The 20973-nt window shown below is 39.3% G+C and overlaps 1 protein-coding gene across 3 annotated transcripts in view; it reads right to left on the bottom strand.

The window, feature by feature from the left end:
- The window catches only part of dtnbp1a (dystrobrevin binding protein 1a), a 213446-nt gene extending 197733 nt beyond the window's left edge, over positions 1-15713 (bottom strand). For all 3 annotated transcript variants that reach the window (XM_041184287.1, XM_041184290.1, XM_041184289.1), the window contains exons 1-3: positions 15550-15713; positions 14213-14263; positions 12492-12542 (exon numbers count right to left, since the gene is read on the bottom strand). In XM_041184287.1, coding sequence (XP_041040221.1) covers positions 12492-12542; positions 14213-14263; positions 15550-15605 — 158 coding nt within the window. In that variant the 5' untranslated portion in view covers positions 15606-15713. The remainder of the gene's footprint in view (positions 1-12491; positions 12543-14212; positions 14264-15549) is intronic.
- Between the last annotated feature and the right edge of the window lie 5260 nt (positions 15714-20973).

Here is a 20973-nt window from a genome sequence, read left to right as displayed (position 1 = left end):
AAAAAGCAGTTTCATCAGGTTTCATCAAATCTCTACTGAACACAGATCCATATTTTACTCTATAAAAGAGTGCAGATCTGTTCGTTTTCACAGTTCATTCTCACACCATTTCCCTTCCATTTCCTGTACCACATTCAACATGATCCTTTTTAGTTGTTTTTAGCTTATTATTCAAATGACCTACAGTCATTTTTCTCCGTTTCCTTGCACATTGCAAGAGTGATTTGTTTTTGACTTGAGACATTTTATTGTCAAAAAACTGCCATAATTTATAAATGAAAGCATTCCTAATAAACCATTTACATACTGCAGCATCTATACATTTTATATTGTCGTAATCTGTTTACCGACACATCAACAAATCGACAACGTCCTTTCGAACAAACAGTATCAGCCGTAATAACGACAAAATTTGCAGTAGAGCACTATCAACAAGCCACACGTTAAGTTAAACCAATCGTATAACAATAATTACTGGTAACGGTCAACAAATCTCTGGAAATTATCCTGAAAGCATTCTCATATCCTAGTTAGTTCTCTCATGCTGTAATTGAATTGTTAGTTCATACTTTAAAATTAGTTCTCCGAACAATGCCACAAAGCAATTAAAAAAACTACTCACGAGTTTCTACAATGTTCAGTGATGAACAATTCTGAATAAATCCTGTGATAATGTAATGTGGATTTTTAAAAATATGTAACTCGTAATTCAGTAGAGGACTGAGGTCTTCAATATGTGAGGAACATTTATTTTTATTTCCTGTTGGACTGTGGATTAAAATTACAATGGCTGCAGTTTGAAAGATATGTCCACTGGAACAGGATGAGATATATATACAATGTTGCAGTCCTGGAACAGTGTGCCATGAAAGACAAGATGGTGCCGGAAAGGAGTGCTGGACCAAGGAAGCTGCCTGGCAACAATGTTTTAATTGGCTCCTAACCAGGTGACCAGGTTTTATGTGAGGATAGTGCAGCAGAATAGCTCCTAGTCTGAAAGGAACAAGGCCTAAAACCTCTCTTTCCTGTGTGTGTAAGATTCCAGTAATCCTACAAAAATAGCCAGCTGGCTTTTTCTCCTCATATCTCAATAACTTGCTCTCTCTCTGAAAACCCCTGTCAAGAGGCAAAAGGGAAAATCACTGTTAGAAACAAGGCAAGTGCTCATCCAGTGAACTAAATACTGAAAGTGCTGGAAGACCATCTCATGTCATCAATAAGAACTGAAAGGAATTTGGAAGACATTGATCAAAATCAACCCATTGAACCCTGTACTCCAGAATTGGTGCTATTGATATGTTTGATCCCACCCTTAAAATCCATGTTTTTGTATTGGTGTGTATAGGGACTTAAGAAGGGGTAGAGCTTAGGTTATAGAATTAGAAATTAGAGTTCATATTTTTTTCTTTTGCCACTGGTTAAAGACAGTTTGTTCAATAAACAGTTATTTACTTTTTCTAATCTGTTAACTTGAGTTAAACAGTTAAGTAGAATTGGGGCAATCTGGTGGTTTATCAAACTTTTTTCACATCTGTCGCAGCTTGGGGAGCAATGGGGCTTGATACTGCAGCGCACTATCCTCAGTGGGTTGTGAGAAATACGACAGGTCACTTTTCTTGATTGAAAAGATACACATGCACACAAACAAATCTGTGACTCTGTTCACAGCAACTCAAAAGACATGCTATTTTATAATGGTAGGTACATTATAACATTTAAAATCCCATATATTATTCTTTTGGTTCTGGAGTCTAAAAGCATCAGCATGAAGTTGAAAAAACATCTCGTACAATCACTAATGTAGAATGTTGTACTCTATGGACGCAAGAGTTGGACTCTGAAGAGAGAGGATGAGAGGAGGATAACAGCTTTTGAAATGTAGGTATGGCAGAGGTTGCTCAGAATTAGCTGGGTGGACAGAAAGACAAATGAGATCAAGAGTAGCAGTTCAGAAATCAAAAGAGATGCTAAGTACAATGAGAAAAATAGCCAAGTACAGACTTGGAAACAAAGACCCGACAGCGCTGTCCTGGCAACAAATGAAGCAGAAGTTGAGGGTAAAAATAGAAGAGGAAGAAGAAAAATCAGATGGGCGGATAACATTGAGACATGGAGTGAAAGAGGCTTGAAGAAAGCCAGAGAAGAAGCAAGACAACGCTAAAGGCCCACTAAGGCTATGGTGAAAATGAATGAACATATTATTCGTCTACTAAAATGACCAGATGCTGTTAATTCACAGAGGTCAATTCAGGCTTCATTATTTTGTATACCTGAAAATTTTCTATGTTTCTTTATATTTATTTCTGAAGTGCACAGAAATTTGAGTGTGACAGAGAGAAATCACATGTGCAATTTAAAAAATTTAATGCCAGCAAATCTTCCACGGTCTTTTATCATGATTAGTCAGAAAATGCATCCTAAGAGATACTGGGCTGGATTTTGCACCAGTGGTGAACAAACGTGCGAATTGATCACTGCACATACACACAGACATTGAGATTGTACACTGGAACTTACTATAATTAGGAAGCCATTTTGACATAACACCCTCTACAGGAAATCTGGGACCTCGGTGAATCATCGTACCCGACCAGACTGAAGACTCATTAACAAGCAATGCCAAGTCTGAACCAGGAAGTGTCAGTTAGACTATTATTCAATTCAATGTCAAATCATGCACTGAAAGTGAAATAGCGAGGGAAAGGAAGATGGGACCAAGCCAAATAGATGATAAGAGATCAAAAATAATAATTTTTTTAAAAAAAATCTCCAGCAACAATTAAAATTCCCTGTAATGATTTATTGGTGGAACATTTTTAAGGTGTACAACAACACATTTGATTTGTCACTTCTTCAAAAGAAATCAAAGAGGTTGGTCTAGCAGAATCTTCCCCTTCTAAAATATGCTGACTGGTGTTTCCTAGGTACAAATAATGTTCAAAATTGCTCTTTATATATCAATTAAATAATTTCACTCAACTGAAAATCAAAGATAAGTAAATTGCCAGTTTGAGTTCTCATCCTTTTTGAATAAAGCACATCAGTGTGAACCAATCTGCTGGTACTTCTGTACTGTCCAATGATGCTCATAGCAATCAATATATCATGAATCCTGCCACCACCACTTCACCAAAAATCTCTCTCAGAACACTCAGTTAAATACTTTCTAATCCTGGGGATTAATTAGATTGAAACCTTTTCAGCTTTCTAGTTCTTCCATTTCATTTAAAACAAATTTGCCAATTTTGCCTTTTTTTTGGTTTAATTTAGGGGGCTGGCTGTATCAGTAATTTCCAAAGTGTACAGTTCATTGATTGAAAATATATCTTGCACAAGACCTACAACCTGAACACTGCTTCATCCACAAAGCACATGAAGCATTTAGCAATCAGCAAAATCAGGCAGTATATTAATGAAATGGTTCTGTTAGCACTTCAGTTTCATGTTCAAGGTCAACTCAATCACTACCTTGTAACTCACACCTATTATATAATATGTATTGAATATGCTGGACAGTAACAACTGCTTGGTTCATTTCCCAAACCACATTAGCTCATCAGAATTCATACATACAGCATCACTTTCAGTAAAACAATGGAAAGCATACGAAATTTTCATGCACTACACTTTAGATTTTTTCCACTTGGATCTCAGTGAAATATAATGCTAGCGATCAACATCATTGTACTACGTCAACTTGAACTGTGAAAAACAACAGGCAATTTGTAAATGCCATGTTAAACTACACAACACCAGGTTAAGGTAATGGTGCAACAAACAGATCATTGCCAATAGTAGAAATTCCAACTAATGAATTAAGAGCATCATAAAAATGCATTGACTTGAGAACTATTTTTCATAGTGATAATAACATAATACACAGGCCTAGTGACAAGATTGATATGGTCTGGAAACCAATCTTTACATGCCTCAATTAAAATATTATCCTCCTCCTTCACAGATAAAATTATTTTTAAATACAATTAACTGCAAAATCTCCAAAATGACCATCAATTCCAGTTAAACAGGCAAGACAAATGCCAAATCCATTAAAGACTCAAGCTGTACACATTCATCATTGTCACATTTTGCATGACAATCTATGTTTTAAATCTCAGTATCACAGTTCCTCAAAATTGGCATTGACAGCAACAGCACATTATAAGTGAATAGTACCTAGATATCAAGTCTATTTGAGTAATGAGGTCAGATTTGTACATTCAAAATTGCAATTAGAGACTCACTGTGCAAAAACCTTTTACTCTGTGGTATTTAATACCCATAAAATGAATCTATCACCATAATTTATAAATGCATCAGTGACTACTCAAAATTATTTAGCATATTTTCCAAGGAGGATAAAGCATTTAGACAACTGACAACCATAAAATGAAACTGAGAAACATGAAAATTATAAAACCAACATTCAGTATCATGGTGTCTTCAAATTTTAAAGGGAAGATATGAATTTCACACTGAAGTTAGCATCAAATGGCAGCCACTTCTACAGTTCCACAATGAATGTTATAGGCTCTGCAGGAAGAAAAGGGAAGGGATTCACTGAAGTATAGGAACATGCAGAAACAAGTCACGAGGTGTAGAAAGGGACATAAAAAGTAAACATAAATGTTGAGGCAAAAAGGGAGAATAAGAAAATTCTTCCAGTGTTTTGACAGTTAGAGGGCATTTGCAGGAAAACAAGAATTGGTGTCTGTCCTGATAGTTTCATGTTATAATGATAATAAGTTTTTTGACCTATTAATTTTTATCAATCAGTCCAGAATATGACGCGAGTAAAACCTCACAACAGAGGAAAGCTTTGGGAGCCATAAGTTCCAACCAAGCATGCTACACTTACCATATATCATCATTAATTACGCATATTTGAAAATATTACTATGTGCTTCCGCCTTCACTCCAAGACGCCAGTTCCACAGATTTACCACTTACACTACAGTTGGGGAACACAACTGTGAAAGATGCTAATGGACCGGAAACAAAGATCAGCATGAAATAGCAAACATTCTCAATACTCATTTCCAGCTAGCATTAAGGTGATGAGATATGCCCACCCCAAAGATGACTGAGGCAAAAATAATGGCTTTAATAAGTATGAGATGGAAGTTCTAAACAAGATAAAAGGATTCAAAACCATTCAATGTTTAAAAATAGATGATATTTACTCCAGAGCTCTAACAAAAATTAGGAAGGAGATTTGAGACATTGACAATCGAGTCTGTCATGGGACACAAAGGAGGTGCCAGTAGATTGGAAATACAAAGCAGTGCTTATATTTGTAGAGGGTGACAAGAAAGGCATTTAGAACTGAAGATCTATTAGTTTTACTTCAATTACGTAGAAAATAATGAAATCAATTATCATGTAAATTTTATTATTTGTACAAGAATAACTTAAATAGCAGTCAACATGGATTCCAAAGTGAAATGACCTGCCTAACATCTTCAACTTCTTTGAAGAAGTGACATCACAAGCTGTAAGACTTGTAGTGACTTAGAAAGGTGCTTGACAAAGTTACGTATGAAAAGCTACTAGTCAAACTCAAAGCTGTGGGGAATTCAAGGAAAATCTTCAGAATTGTTAGGAAAAAAATGGCTAAAAGTTTGAAAACTTGAGCATTGCTTGAAAAAAAGAGACATGCTTTTTGGCTTGCACTCATCAGGACAGAATCGCAAGAATAACAAATTTCAAAGGGAACAACAATTTATACTAATGAAAAAAGGGAGCGGATTGGAATATAGGCTGCACACCCCAAAACCTGGTGGATTGTATCAAACAGCAAGTCCCTTCAGCTGTTCACAACAGGGCGTACTCAACCAGCCCATGCTTGCAAAACTCAATGTAATGCTCAACATAAGATGCAATTCTGCAATTGGACAACACTTACTAAAAGATCCCAGCTGTCCTAAGAATTATACTTAACAACCAAATTAAGATAGTCAGTCAAGCTCTCAACGTGGTTCACTTAAGCGTGCTAGAAGCTACATATATTCATAAGCAGGGCTCCGTGCTTTGCAAACAAAGAATATGTCCAGGCATTATGCCTTTGTCGACTAATCAAAAGCTTGGGGGAAACAACCATTCCCTGACGCATGTGGTGTACACTTTGGTAGGTCTCATGAAGAGGTTCTGTGTCTCGCACATTTAATAGTAAGTTTATTTTAACAGTTAAGTGTTTATTAAGTACCTGTAATTATATAGACAGCATAAGATCTAAGCTAGGAGCTGTCTCTGTGCCTGCCTCAATACATGTCTCTGTCCAGTACAAGACTGCCCCCAGGCTCAGGTCATGTGTTCCTTTACATCACATTGTGTGCAGTATTGTATCCAGTCCCATGTTAAACCTTTCTAAGCCAGACCCTTACACTACGGGAAACAAACCTCTACTAGGGACTGCAGCAAACCTCACGAGGACTACTAATGTACATGGAGTCCCATGGAGGGTAAACCTTCCCTGCAGTTTAAAACTAGGAACCTAAATTTGATTATGAGTTGAGCTGTTGTGGCAGCTACTATGCTGCACCAAAATGGATACCTTTATTAATTTAGTTATTAAAAATTTACAGGAATTAGCAATTTAAAAACTGTACAATCCTAACCGCACTTCAAAAATGTTTACTTCATGTTTTGTGCAGTCCACTGGCAAATCCAATAAAGTGTACAATTGAAATCTAAAAATACATTTCATATTTGTCCAATTATTCAACTTGTGTGTCAAAATGCTGTAAGAAGCACAAACCTAGCAACTAAAATACGTATAGGCAGATGGGCCATGGGCTGCTGGTAGACCAATGTTAGGCCACAGGGTGATTATTAAGAGACAGCAAAATTAGAAGTTGGTATGCAGACATTGGGTTAGATAGGCATTAGACATTTTGAAGGTGGTAGATAACTATGTTTGGAATGACAAATTTAAAATATGACAACAATATCTAACTTTTAAAACATAAAATATTGATTTTAGAAAGGATATGAGACAGGTTGTTGTACAATCAGCCTAGCTAGTCTGTCTTAGTCCTTTTCTGTACTTTAACATAATCAGCCATATTTCATGCTCATGACTTTTATGCAGTGACCCAAAAATGATGTGTGGACATCGGGTGAAAACAGAATCAGCCTCAGCTATGATGCATCACCACAGGCAAATAGTCTGACAATACTTGCCTGAACTGGCATTGAGATATAATTCTAGACAAGGCAATCCAGGACTGCTAACACTCTTGTAATTATCACCCATCCAAGTCACTGCTTTGAATAGTGTAAAAAAGTAGGGATGGAGGACATACAAGAACCACTGCATTGGCCAATATAAATGCAGTGAATTCTGTATTCAAGTTGGTCCTGCTATAAAGTATATTCACCGCCTGACAGGATTTAATTTCAGTTTTGAGGTGGAGACAACACAACAGAGATGGACAGCACTGAAAACAGATGCTGCTTTCAACCTCCAGTTTCTTAGTTCTCAGCACCAAACTTCACACATGCAAAACACGAACACCATCAAGAAAAAACTAATGAGAGCTAACCAAACTAAAGTTACAGAATTTTTGCAGACTAAACTTACTTTCTCAAATTTGATTCCTAGGAGTTTTTTTTAGGGACTCTTGCATGGGCACTCTTAGCAGAACAATTTAATTACAGAAAACCACTTGTTAAATTGTATTGTTAACTCATTCCTTTGGCTATTGTTTGAACAAAACATATATATTAGTGCCTTCAGCTTGTACTAAGAGCTGCCAACATCTCTGCAAATGTATTCCTATACACAGCAATGATTAGCTTGATTAACAAATAATTCTAGAAATGTTCAGCGAAAGCATTTGCAAAAATGCGCATAAGGTCTTCTGTCTTGGCTGTACTGAGCGTTTTAGTTAGAAAATGTCATTTAAATCACATTACTGCACTAATGTCTCTGATAAAGGGCTAGAAACATACCTACACTGAGAATTTTGGGGAGAATTGACAATGAACTAAACATGAATACAAAAGTAAAATAACACGGAGGCAGGAAATTGGGGGACAAGACTGGGAGGCAGTGGCAGCTCAAGATGGCAAGAGCTGCAGGCTGACAGAGAGACAAGCCAACTGACCCAGCAGAGAGAGAGGGAGCAATGCAAGAACAGGAGGCGGCCAGACAGCACAGCAGAGGTAACTAGAACAGAGGAGAGACAGCGCATTGCGAGAACAAATCAACAAACAATCAAGGAGTGCAGGATAGCAGGTAGGCGCGTGGCTGTTTAGGGAGCCCAGGCGTGAAGGAGTCAGTAGTGCAGCAAAGTGGAGTGAGTACGATTTTCAGGGAACAAAGTAAAAAAACTAAATGTCATCAACATGAGGGAAGGTGCTGATTTCTTGAGTAGCTGGTAAGTTTTTATTTCACACAAGTCTTCAGTTAATTGCTGTTAAGTTTGGTTGGTCTAATAAATAGATGCATGGCAGGGAACCTCTGTCCTGTTCCATATGTCAACTGAGGACACTGTGTCCTGGGCAACCATAATTGCAAGTAATAAATGAATAATTTGCATCTGTCTTTACCAAGGAAGAAGTCATAGTGAATGAGAAGATAGTTGAAACACTGGATGAGCTAAAAATTGACAAGGGAGATATTAGAAAGTCAGCTGTACTTAAAGTTAATAAGTCACTTGGACTGATTGGGTCAAATGTGAGGATACGAAGGGAAGTTAGGGAGGAAATTGACCATAATCCTCCACTCTTCCTTAGCTACAGGGTTAGTACTAGAGGATGGAGAATTGCAAATGCTACACCTTTGTTCCAAAAACAAGTGCAAGAATAAACCCAGCAAAACCATGTCTGGCAGTTTTACCTCAGTAGTGGTTAATTCGTAGGAACAATAATCTGAAACAAAATTAACAGTTACTTGGACAAGTGTGGTTTAATTAAAGAAAGCCAGCACAGATTTCTTAAAAGCAAATCATGTTCAACTAACTTGAATGAACTTTTTTGATGAGGGAAATGTGGTGACATACATATGAAAATACAAATTAAGAGTAGGCCATTTGACCCTTGAGTCTGCTCCGCCATTCAAAAAGATCAAGGATGATCTGATTGGTGGCCTCAACTCCACATTCCACCTACCCCCATAACCTTTGACTCCCTTGTTAGTCAAGAATCTATCTCTGTCATAAAAATATTCAATGATCCTGCCTCCATCACTCTCCACAGAAGAGAGTTCCAAAAACTCAAGACTCTCAGAAAGAAATTCTCATCTCCATCTAAAATGGGAAACTCCTTATTTTTAAACTGTGTCCCCTAGTTCTAGTCTCTCCCACAATGGGAATACAGCCTTTCAGTACCTACCCTGCCAAGTCCCCTCAGGATCTTATATGTTTCATATATGATCATCTCTCATTCTTCTAAACTTAACAGATACAGGCCAAGCTTGTCCAATCTTTCTTCATAAGATAACCACCCCCCCATCCCAGGTATCAGTCAAGTGAACCTTCTTTGAACTGCTTCAAATGCAGTTATATCCTTTCTTAAATAAGGAGAACAAAATTGTACACAGATAGTACTCCAGATGCAGTCTCACCAATGCCCTGTACAATTATATGATATCCCTACTTTTATATTCCGTTTCCCTTGCAATGAATTCCATTTACCTTCCTAATCATTTGCTGTACCTGCATAGTAACCTTTTGTGCTTCATGTACCCAGGACACCCAGATCCCTCTGTATTTCAGAATCCTGCAATCTCTTTCCATTGAAATAATATGCTGCTTTTCTATTCTTACTGCCAAAATGGACAAATTCACACTTTCCCACATTATACTCCAATTACAAAATTTTTGTCCACTCACTTAACCTATCCATATCCCTTTGCAGGCTCTTCCCAATTACTTTCTTACCTTTGTGTCAATGACAAATTTAGCAACCATACATTCTGTCCCTTCATCCAAGTCATTGATATGCTGTGGTGGTGAACATGGACTTGCAAAATACATTTAATAGAGTGCCATATATTAGACTTGCCAGCAAAGGTGAAGTTCATGGAATAAAAAGGACAGGGGCACCATGGATACAAAGATGGCTGAGTGACAGGAAACAAGGTGGTGAACGTTGTTTTGGGCTGGAGGAAAGTATTCACAGTGGGATTCCTCAGGGTACTGGAACCACTGTTTTTCTTGATTTACATTAATGAGGACACAGCTTCAAAACTTGCAGAAATTATGATGAACCTTTAAAAAACACTGCATCAGTCTCAACTGGAGTATTGTGCCAAATTCTGGGCCCCATACATTAGGAAAGGTGTGAAGGGTGAGAGGGTGCAGAAAAAATGTATAAAACTGGTTCCAAGGATGAGGGGCCTCAGTCATGCAGATGGATTGGAGAAGCTGGGACAGTTCGCTTTAGAGTAGATTTGAGTGGAGATTTGATACAGGAGTTCAAAATCATGAGAAGGTTAGATAGAGAGAAACTGTTCCCATTATGAAAGGGTTGCGAACTAAGGGGCACTGATATAAAGCGAAAGGCAAATGTCAAAAGAACCAACAGGAACATGAGGGAAAACATTTTTAAGCAGCGAATGGCTCAGATCTGGAATGCACGGAGAGTGTGGTAGAGGAAGATTCAGTCAAGGGTTTCAAAAGGGAATTGGGTAAACACCTGAAAAGATTTACAGGGCTACGGGGAAACGTGTGTGTGAGTGTGTGTGTGTGTTTGGGGGTGTGGGGTCATCGGAATGGGATAAGCTGAGTTGCTTTTGCAGGCCAACTGACCTCCTTTTGTGCTATAAGCAATCAATGATTCTATGTTAGTGTGACTATGCCTGTGATTACTCATTCTAACCCTTTCTCCCTTTGCAAACAATGATACAATGCCAGCAGTCCTCCAGTACTACATTAGTAGCCACAGAATTGGAAATCCTCCACTATTCCCTCCATTGCTTCTGTTAACAGCCTGAGATAGACTTCATTGGAGCTTGATGACTTATTCCATTTTCAAAGATGTCAAACCAATTAATATTTCCTCCTTCTCTATGTTTCTCCTATCCAATATTTCACACACCTCTTCCTCTTTTGTGCAGACAGATGCAAAGTATTCATTAAGAACCATGCCCACGTCATCTACTTCTACGTACAAGTTATGTTTGTGTTGTCTAATCAGACCTAATCTTTCCTTAGCAAAAACAGAATTACCTGGAAAAACTCAGCAGGTCTGGCAGCATCGGTGGAGAAGAAAACAGTTGACGTTTCAAGTCCTCATGGCCCTTCAACAGAACTGGGTGAATCCAAGGGGAGGGGTGAAATATAAGCTGGTTTAAGGGGAGCGGGGGTGGGGGGGGGTTTGTAGGGTCAAGCAAGCAAGCAGTGATAGGAGCAGATAATCAAAAGATGTCACAGACAAAAGAACAAAAGAACACAGAGGTGTTGAAGTTGGTGATATTATCTAAACGAATGTGCTAATTAAGAATGGATGGTAGGGCACTCAAGGTACAGCTCTAGTGGGGGGTGGGGTGGAAAGGCTAGCAGGGCATAAAAGATTTAAAAATATTAGAAATAGGTGGGAAAAGAAAAATCTATATAAATTATTGGAAAAAACAAAAGGAAGGGGGAAGAAACAGAAAGGGAGTGGGGATGGAGGAGGGAGTTCAAGATCTAAAGTTGTTGAATTCAATATTCAGTCCGGAAGGCTGTAAAGCGCCTAGTCGGAAGATGAGGTGCTGTTCCTCCAGTTTGCGTTGGGCTTCACTGGAACAATGCAGCAAGCCAAGGACGGACATGTGGGCAAGAGAGCAGGGTGGAGTGTTAAAATGGCAAGCGACAGGGAGGTTTGGGTCATTCTTGCGGACAAACCGCAGGTGTTCTGCAAAGCAGTCGCCCAGTTTACGTTTGGTCTCTCCAATGTAGAGAAGACCGCATTGGGAGCAATGAATGCAGTAGACTAAGTTGGGGGAAATGCAAGTGAAATGCTGCTTCACTTGAAAGGAGTGTTTGCCCCACCGATGCTGCCAGACCTGCTGAGTTTTTCCAGGTAATTCTGTTTTTGCTTTGGATTTCCAGCATCCGCAGTTTTTTGTTTTTATTTCTACTCTTTCCTTAGTTATTCTCTTGCACTTTATGTATTTATAAAACAATTTTGGATTTTCTTTGATTTTACTTGGCAATATTATTTCATGGCCTCTCTTTGCTTTCATAATTTCTTTTTTAAATTCGCTTTCACACTTTCTATAACCCTCTAGGTTTTCTGCAGTATTGAGCTCTTGGTCTCTGACATGAGATTCTCTTTTTTGTCTTTTCTTACCATGTCTGTTCCCTGATATCCAGGGGGCTCTGGATTTGGGTGTTCCAACCGTTTCTTTGCTGTGTTTAACATTATAAAAATACTGTGCGGTCTTTCCACTTATGACACGAGAAGAGAGTAGCAAATTCCTTACTAATAAAATTGCACAGTGATATAAACTTATGCTGTGGCTTTTACATCACAATTTATCAAACAAGCATAACTATCCTTACCTGCTCAGTAATTCAGCTCCTGCAGTAAACTTTGGCAAATCATCTGTGCTGCTGTAAAAACAAATCAGGAATGTTGGGATATTTCAAAGAAAAACAAAAGCATCACAATTGTACTTCAGTTCAAAGTATACCAATTGGGCAACTTTTTTCCAAGTATTTTCGGATTAAACTGGTTTGTTACTGTAAGATTCCATGTTTTCGAAGAAATAAAGTCAGTTATAAAAATAATTTGAGACCCTAGATTATCATAAACAGTTCGCACAGGTTTGTAAAATGGTGGTCCTAATTTGATGGCCAAGAACTAGAAACCTGAAAGACAAAGGCACTATATTAATATTACCGGTTTAATCACCCATCACCATATCTTAGCTGGACCATATCAAACACTATTGATGACATCTTCCTCTATCAAAAAGTACACAATGCCCTCGAGAATTATCTTGGTAAATAATATCACTAATTCTGTTAAACTCTCTTCCTGCTCCCTCCACCTCCAAGATGCAGCAAGGAGTACATGGGAGTTAATTATCACCAAGACTGGGGCCAATAATTCAACTGTCTCTACTGCCACGCCTTCTATTCCTTGCCCACTAAGCCAAGCCTCCTCTAAAGTTCCCCCAAACTTTGGCCCTAAACTCAACTAATCGCCAATTTTAATCTAATCGCCTCTCAGGACCCCTCTAGGCTCATCTAATCTACGAAACTCACTTCGCGTTCACTTGACCACATTCTCACTGATTTGATCACCCAACTTTGATTCCAGACTCCCATGTCAGCTAACTTAGATAATATCTAAAGAGAGGAACCATTTACAGTCTTCCTTTCAAGACTACCATCAACTCCCTCAACCCAACTCAAAAAACACCTTCCACAATAATATCAGCTAAAACTGGAGACCAGGAAGGGAAATTAGGTGGTCAGCATTTTGACGGAGTTAGGATCTCTGGAATCTCATGAATAAAGTGAGCTCAGAGAGCATGAGGGGAGACAGAAGAAAAACCAAGGAAAGGAGAGAATTCATTGCTAGGGCAGAAGGGATCCTCAGGGGAAGTAGCTTGGCGGGCTAGAAGGGAAAACAGCAGCAGAGGCAGATTATTGATAAAAAAGATAATAGTTGAACATTTAAAGTAAAGAGTGCAGCAGCAAACCATTTATAATCAAATATATGTTCAACAGAATTTTTGTTACCAGCCCACAAAAATTGAGAATGCTGAACAAATTTCTATACAATCCAACACAGAATCCCTCCATATTTTTCCAGCTAAGTTGCACAAATTGAACAAGTCAAACAACTGCCATCCTTCCAAAAAGAGGAAAATGACTGCACTGAGTTATGTGGGCCTGCTGCTACAATGACAAAACAGGCATTTCAATATTTACAATACATTAAAGCTCTGAGGAATTTGTTTACATTTTGTTTTGCAAACTTTGGAATGATGCCACAAAATGTCTGTTACTAAATGTTTTTCTGGAAAACTTCCATAACTTGCAGAAATTTGTGAAATGATCGTAAATGCAGCTGATTAAATACCTTCTGCTCAATGTCAAAATAATTTTTTACTGTATAAAAAAGTTCAGAGTATTCAAGTATTAGAATTTTCTCACATGGATAAAATTACACCTTACAGCATCTATCAAATATTGGTGCCACTGACAGCTTTCAAATTCAAAAATGCTAGTTACTCTATTTCAAAAAGTGGTTGGAAGTAAGTGATTATTACCTTGGCTTCTTAATTTTTACTTCTTTAGATTTGTCACTCAGTGTCTTTAAACTGAAATTAAAGACAAGCAACTATTAAATATGTAATACAGTACAGTACAGCAAATGTTAAGACAGTAGGTTTGATTTCATGCCTCAGGTATGCAGTTATTACCCCTTTCAATGTACTTGCAATTCTCTCAGAAAGTAACAGCTGTAAGGGGAACTAGCAAGCAGAGTTTGAAATTCCCAATGTTATGTAAATATTGTTTGGAGGTCAAACAAGTGAATGCACAAGTATTGCACTGTTTTCTTTCAAAGGTTTTACAGCAATAGGCCCATGGGAGTGTCAATGTTCACAACAGATCTGCACAGAAAAGTTCAAACGCCACTGACTTATGCCATACTTTGAGCCAATGATATTGACAAACTGATATGCTGTCTTCCATAATCATTTATAGGATATTGTATGCTTTCCGTACATAAATTTCCAAATTGCCATCTTCAAACATTTTTCCCCTCAATTACCAAGTTCTCAGGATTCATTTTTAGAGGCGTCCCCGTCATAGAGGGAATAGTTGCTTGCAATTGTTTTGATAAGACTGGAGTGTCTCGGGCAAGTGCTGTTAAAAGCCCATAAACAATAATAAACCAGTTTTCTGAAATGGTGTAAAGATGGAAACTTGCAGTAAATTTACCCACGCAAGTTGTCAAGTTCAGCTCAGCCATTACAGGGAAGTTTCTACCCAGCAGGAAGTAAATCGTGTCATGCAGCTCATAAAGATTCAACAGTCAATAGAAGAATAGTGTGGGCAACTGTCAGAAGAATTGAGTTTCCTAGCAGTTTTTGATGGCTTTTCATTTTGTTTCACCCAGGTACTGAGCAGTTAGCCGGAGAAAAAGCTTGTCCCAACAGCTCTGCTCTCACATGACTGTCACACTATTTTCAACTCAAGATTCACAAAACACACAGGAAGTATAGCTCGGAAACTCAGGATTATAAAGATTTAACTTTTTTACGTGCATAAAACCCTTCCCAAACATATCTGTAACTATACCAAACGCAAGTAGTTTCAAATTATGAAGCTAAAACTTGTTATAAACTTACAGAAAGTGGATGAATTTCGCAACTGACAGAGATACGTTTTTCTATAGATTAGAGTTTGTCACCAATAAACTAACAATTTTATTTCAATTATACATAAAATGTCAGCAGCAATCTGACTGACCCCGGTTGAAGTGTGTGTGTGTGTGTGTCTCTGTCTCTCTCTCATTTAGAAGGAGTCTCCGGCCCTGATTCTAACCCTGGGCCCGGTTCTCTCGCACACAACCAAGCCTGTCTGCCGTTTCCTTTCCTACCCGCTGCTGAGATCCTGCTGCGCACTCAGCAGCCGCTCTTTGAAATTCTCAAACATCTTTTCCAGCTTCTAACGCTGCCCAAGTGCGGGACTGGGCCGCTGTAAACAAGCCATCCTGAGCAAGAGCACCTGACTGACTGACAGTCCCGCCTCTCATTCGCACACTGGCGCTGGGCCCGGGGGGGGGGGGGGTGCACCTCCGCCACACGCACTTCCGCCACACGCACTTCCGCTACTCACGGGGACCCGTCTCCTAGCAACGGGCGGCCGCTTGACTTGGATAAAGTGGAGAGGTCGTGGCTGCGGCCTGTTCGCTGAGGTGAAGAACCCGTTGCGTGGGTTTGGGGTAGGGACCGTCTCTTTGTCAGGCCCAGCCCTGTCTCAACAGCGATCGATTCTGAGGTTCGCTTTCCTGCTTGAATATTTTTGAAATGTACCTTACCTACTACAACAACGGCTTGCATTTATTTAAAGCCTTGAATGTAATAAAATGCCCCGAGGCACTTCACAAGATCTTTTATCAAACAGAATTTGACACCGGGCCACGTAAAAAGATATTAGGGCAGATGGTCAAAAATGGGTCAAAGAGGTAGGTTTTAAGGAGTGTCTTAAAAGAGAGGTGAACAGGTTTAGCGAGGGAATTCCGGAAGTTAGGATCTAGGCATAGGCATCAGCGGTAGGGCGATTAAAATAGAGGATGTTCAAGAGCCTAGAATTAGCCTAGTGTGATGATCTGAATGGGTTATAGGGCTACAGGAGATTAGAGAGATAGAATGGAAGGTGTCGAGATGAAGGTGGAATGTGAAAACAAGATACTTCATGGGCTGTAAGGATCCACACACACTGGCAGTGGGAACACCTTGGCAGTTATACCACAGGTGGTCTCTTAATTAAGGTTGGCAGGCAGGCTCAAACAGAGAGCTGACAACTCTAATGTCTCAGCAGCGCCACTGAGAGATAGAAGGAGCCCTCAGGCCTCTGGAAGGCAAGTTCAAAAAAAAAGAACAATTCACAAATGGAAAGCCTTCAAGGAGACCATTGGGGCAGCCTTCCCTGTCCATGGCCCCCTCTTTGTACCTTGAAGCTTCTGGCTCCATTGACCTCACCCCCGCACCCACCCTCCATTAAGCTGGCAGACTCCCCACATGGCAGAGGGGCCATTCTGCTATTGGCAAAATGCAAATGGTGTTGTGAAATTAATAGGGCATTTAATTATGCTAATCAGATGCCCTCCTCCTTGGAGCAGGAAGCCAGTCTGCATCTGATCCCTCTACTGAAAAATGCCCCAGTGGCTGGACTGGGGAGCTGGCCCAAAACGGCTCCCTGCTGTTTTACCAGCTCCTCCAACCTTACAGCCTACCCACCCAGGAGCTAGTAAAATTTTGTCCTAAAAGGCTCCAACAAGCATGTAATAAAGGAGACGTGAGTTAGAAAATTAGCTTTTAGCCAAACAAAATAACAGTGAAGAAATGTGTTCATTATTTTTATATTATCGTGTTAGTCTTGATGAAAATACATGAATCTAATCATAATTTTTGTTCCATATATTTTCCTGATGGGAGATAAAACAGCTAATCATTTGTATTAAGGTTATCCCATCATACGTGCAGATTTAGGGCAGTTAGAGTTAACAGCCATAAAAGTGAGATATTCTGACTGCTTATTCGGGAGCATCTGGTTCCACTGAACCAGAGAATATGACAACATTGCACCTGAATTTGTTTTATCCGTATAGTAGTAGAATGATTTAAAGAAAGTCGAAGCATTTGTTCACAACAGAAACAAAGTGGATAAAACCACAATGCTGTTAAGAAGAATGGACCCACAATTATATCTTGCATGAATTCTAAGATGATGTTTCTACCCCTCAGTGTGCTTATCCACTAATTATATCAGAAGAATATTCTATATTCTAAAGAGTAGAATTATCCTTGGCTTCATGAATACCCACATTTTATGTAACACCAAAACCTCCAAAAAAATTTTTTTTTGTTAGAAGTGGCCAAAATCTGTAACAAAATTTCATACAACTTCTACCACATCTATAAACTAATACATTGCTTCCTTTTAATCCAAAAATAATGCTGATATCATGGAACTTGAGATCATATCCACTGTCCAAACTTATAACAACTTATTCATTTTCTTGTACCATACAGGCAAGATATAAGAAAATGGAATTGCTCAACCCACATCAATCATTGAAGTCATTGACCTTCCTAATGTATCTTGGCACATTTTCCACACCCAACCTCCAACAACTAGTAATTCTTTATGTCATCCCTGAATCTAAAAATAATTAATTACTAAGAATCCAAGGAAAGCTCCAACATGATTACCAAGGTTTATGGTTATCCTAAAACGTTTCTGTTTAAAAATTAACAGCTGTCCGAGAGAATCATTACCATGTTATTAAGTGATTCTCACATTTCTACATGACATGCATTTCAGTTTTTTTTATTATCCTACTGATAACAGAGTGGTTATGATACACAGTTGTTTAAGCTTTTCATCATGGAATTAATTGTCTTTCTATTGGCAGCCAACCAATTATATTTTCTGTGAGAAGTTGCAGGTAATTGGAGTATGCAGTTTTGTTCAAATTCTTAATGAATACCGGGCATAAAACATAGCCATAGTTACATTTTCAGGAAAATCCAGCTGTCTTTTGGATTTAATTGGTGGGTTCTATTTTTTTCATTCTTTGGGTTATCGGCATTGTTACTGTTTGTATATGTTTGTGCTACCTCGATACAATTCCACAAAAGCATCATTTTATCCCAGTAGCTATCAATGCAAATTTTTAATTAATATTCTGCTCAAAGTGAGAGAACTGAAACTTTTTTATCTTTGTTTCTAGTGTCAACAGTAACAATCCCCAAACCAGCTAAGATAAAACTGGCTCTTGAAAGTTGTGCCTTAGCTTTTCTACATTGGTGCAACATTTGCTTTATCCAAATAAGCTAATCTTGCGACATTTTTTAATGAAAATTTTGATTCATCGGTAATTAATGTGGAGGGAGCTGGAGTGGGTAGCTCTTCTGCTTCTGAGCCCGATACCCTGGGTTCAGGTCTTAGTCCAGGACTCGTTAGCCATGAAAGAACCCAGCCACTGGTGCATGCAAGCCAGTGTGCATCGGTGCTGTTCCCTAGCTGAGATAAATGGGAAGGGTTAGGTACAGGAAGGGTATATGGCTGAAAAGCCATCTGCCCCAATCCAAAAATGATTGTTGATATGAAGGAGTGAACACGTAACATGGGAAAAGCTGAAAGAGGAAGGTGGAGTTACTAATAAATGGTTGTGTATTCATGATTGATAGAAGTAAGGGTGGAACAGGAGTAGATTATGTGACCCCTTGAATCTGCTCAGCCATTCAGTATGATCATGGCTGATCTGATTATGGCCGTAACTCCATTTTTCTATTCGCCGCCAATAACCTTGGCATCCAAATAGATCAAAAATTTGCCTAATTCAACCTTGAATACATTCAGTGGTCCAGCCTTCATTGCGCTCTGGGGAAACTTGCACATGTTATCCCTGAAGAACCCCCTGTGGACTGCACAGACCGAATTCAGAGAGCTATACAAAGGCTATCTGGATTTCCTAAACCAGTTTGGACAATCGGGGTTTATTCATCTGCTAGGACAAAGGACCCTGCAACCTTCCTTTCAATTCTTAATGGTTGAGACATTTAACCATCCCAGGGACCCAAATGAGGGATACATATCCCTTGTCAAAGACAATGTGGAGAGATGGGAGTCATGTGACATGAACCTATAGCTGGTGAAACCAGTTATGTTGCCTTGCTGTACTGCAAACTCAGCCTGGCCTCATCTACACTGTTTCTACTGGAACTTCTGTACCAACGCCTACAAGACTGATTCATCTCTGCAAGCCGATCTCATCGTGTGAAGTCAAGTCTTGTGGAAAATCGAATTATACAGCATCGGTTTTCAACCTTTGACCCCATGAAAGAATATCTCATTGGACTTTGATTCTAGACTCTGGACCCACGTGAAACAATAGTTATTTTCTCTGTGGTCTTTGTCCTGTAAATTTTTCTTTTCTCTATCCCACTTTTATTGTATGAGTGCACAGGGGGCTACATTGTGAACCCCCTCCCACATTTTGAGATTGTGCAGATAAGCTAACCCTTTGAGCTTATCCTATCATGGGTTTGCTGTGGGGTTATTAATAGAAATTGGACCACACCAAAACCAAAGGTTGGAAAAAACACCACTGCTTATAAAGGGGAAAGCAAATCAAAACACCTCTGTGTTTTACAGATAGATGATGAGAGGAGAAATTAATGCTGATTCATTTAAACCCCCTCCTGTCCATAACCAACTTCTCTGCCATTTCCTCATTCCCCATCATAATTTCTCCTGTCTCTGTCCCTAAGGGACCGATGTTTATTTTAGCTACCCCATTTTTCACATACAGTACTGGTAAAAGCTCTTTTTGTCTTTCAATATGTTTATATATTCCTGGTTTATTTTCATATTCTATTTTTTCCCTTTTTATCAACATCTTGGCCTTTGTTCGTTTCTAAACACTTCTGATATTCAGGCTTGCTACTATTCTATGCAACATTATAATCCTCTTCTTTCAATATAATATAATACTATTCTTAATCCCCCAGGAAATGATGAGATGGATCTTACTCGTTAAGTTTTTGGATTTTTTTACACTGTGTCTCCTGCCACGCAAGATGGCTGCTGATACCCGACTGCACATACACACTGATCCACGCCTGCTCAGAAATCCAATGACGTCAAAATCCCCTCCCCTTGCCTGGGTGTGTCAGGCAGGGAAGGCCCTGGTAAAGGCTGTAGCCAGGGAGCAGTAAAATTAATGTGGCTGGAGGGAAGAGCATGGTTGGCGGGAGCAGATCAAGGTTGGGTTGGTGATGGGGAGTTCATGGGGGAAGGGGTTCACAGGCCTGCTTTTCAGCCATCAGGATCAGTCTCTTTTACATTTTTTAAGACCTACTTTGTGAAATGTGATTAAAACTGAAACGATGGGTGGAATTGTCCCAGATGTTTTACCTGCCGGCAGCAATGAAGGCTTCTCACGCAGTATCATCCCAAACCTGCAGCATTAATTATGAATTCCCAGGAAACATGCCGTTTCCATGCGGGCACCATTTGCCCACCATGCCATCGCCTCACTGCTTCATCACACCATGAGCCATATTTAATGTGCAGCTGCACGCACGCCACTCAGTGATTCCAGCTTGGGACTGCTGCATGAAAGACATGGCCAAGAGAGACAAGCAACTCAGAAGGGGATCGAGGAGAAGGACTCTTGCTCTGAACAGGAGGAAGAGCATCCAACAGAGGGCGGTAGTGAGAAGTGACTGAGAAGCATTCTGGTAGAAGTCAGCGCAGTCACCGCAACTCAGAAGGGGATCGAGGAGGACCC

This window comes from Carcharodon carcharias, chromosome 3, assembly GCF_017639515.1.
Source record: "Carcharodon carcharias isolate sCarCar2 chromosome 3, sCarCar2.pri, whole genome shotgun sequence".
Taxonomy (NCBI): domain Eukaryota; kingdom Metazoa; phylum Chordata; class Chondrichthyes; order Lamniformes; family Lamnidae; genus Carcharodon; species Carcharodon carcharias.
The sequence above is the reverse complement of the archived record's forward strand: the minus strand, read 5'-3'. Positions and strand labels throughout refer to the sequence as shown.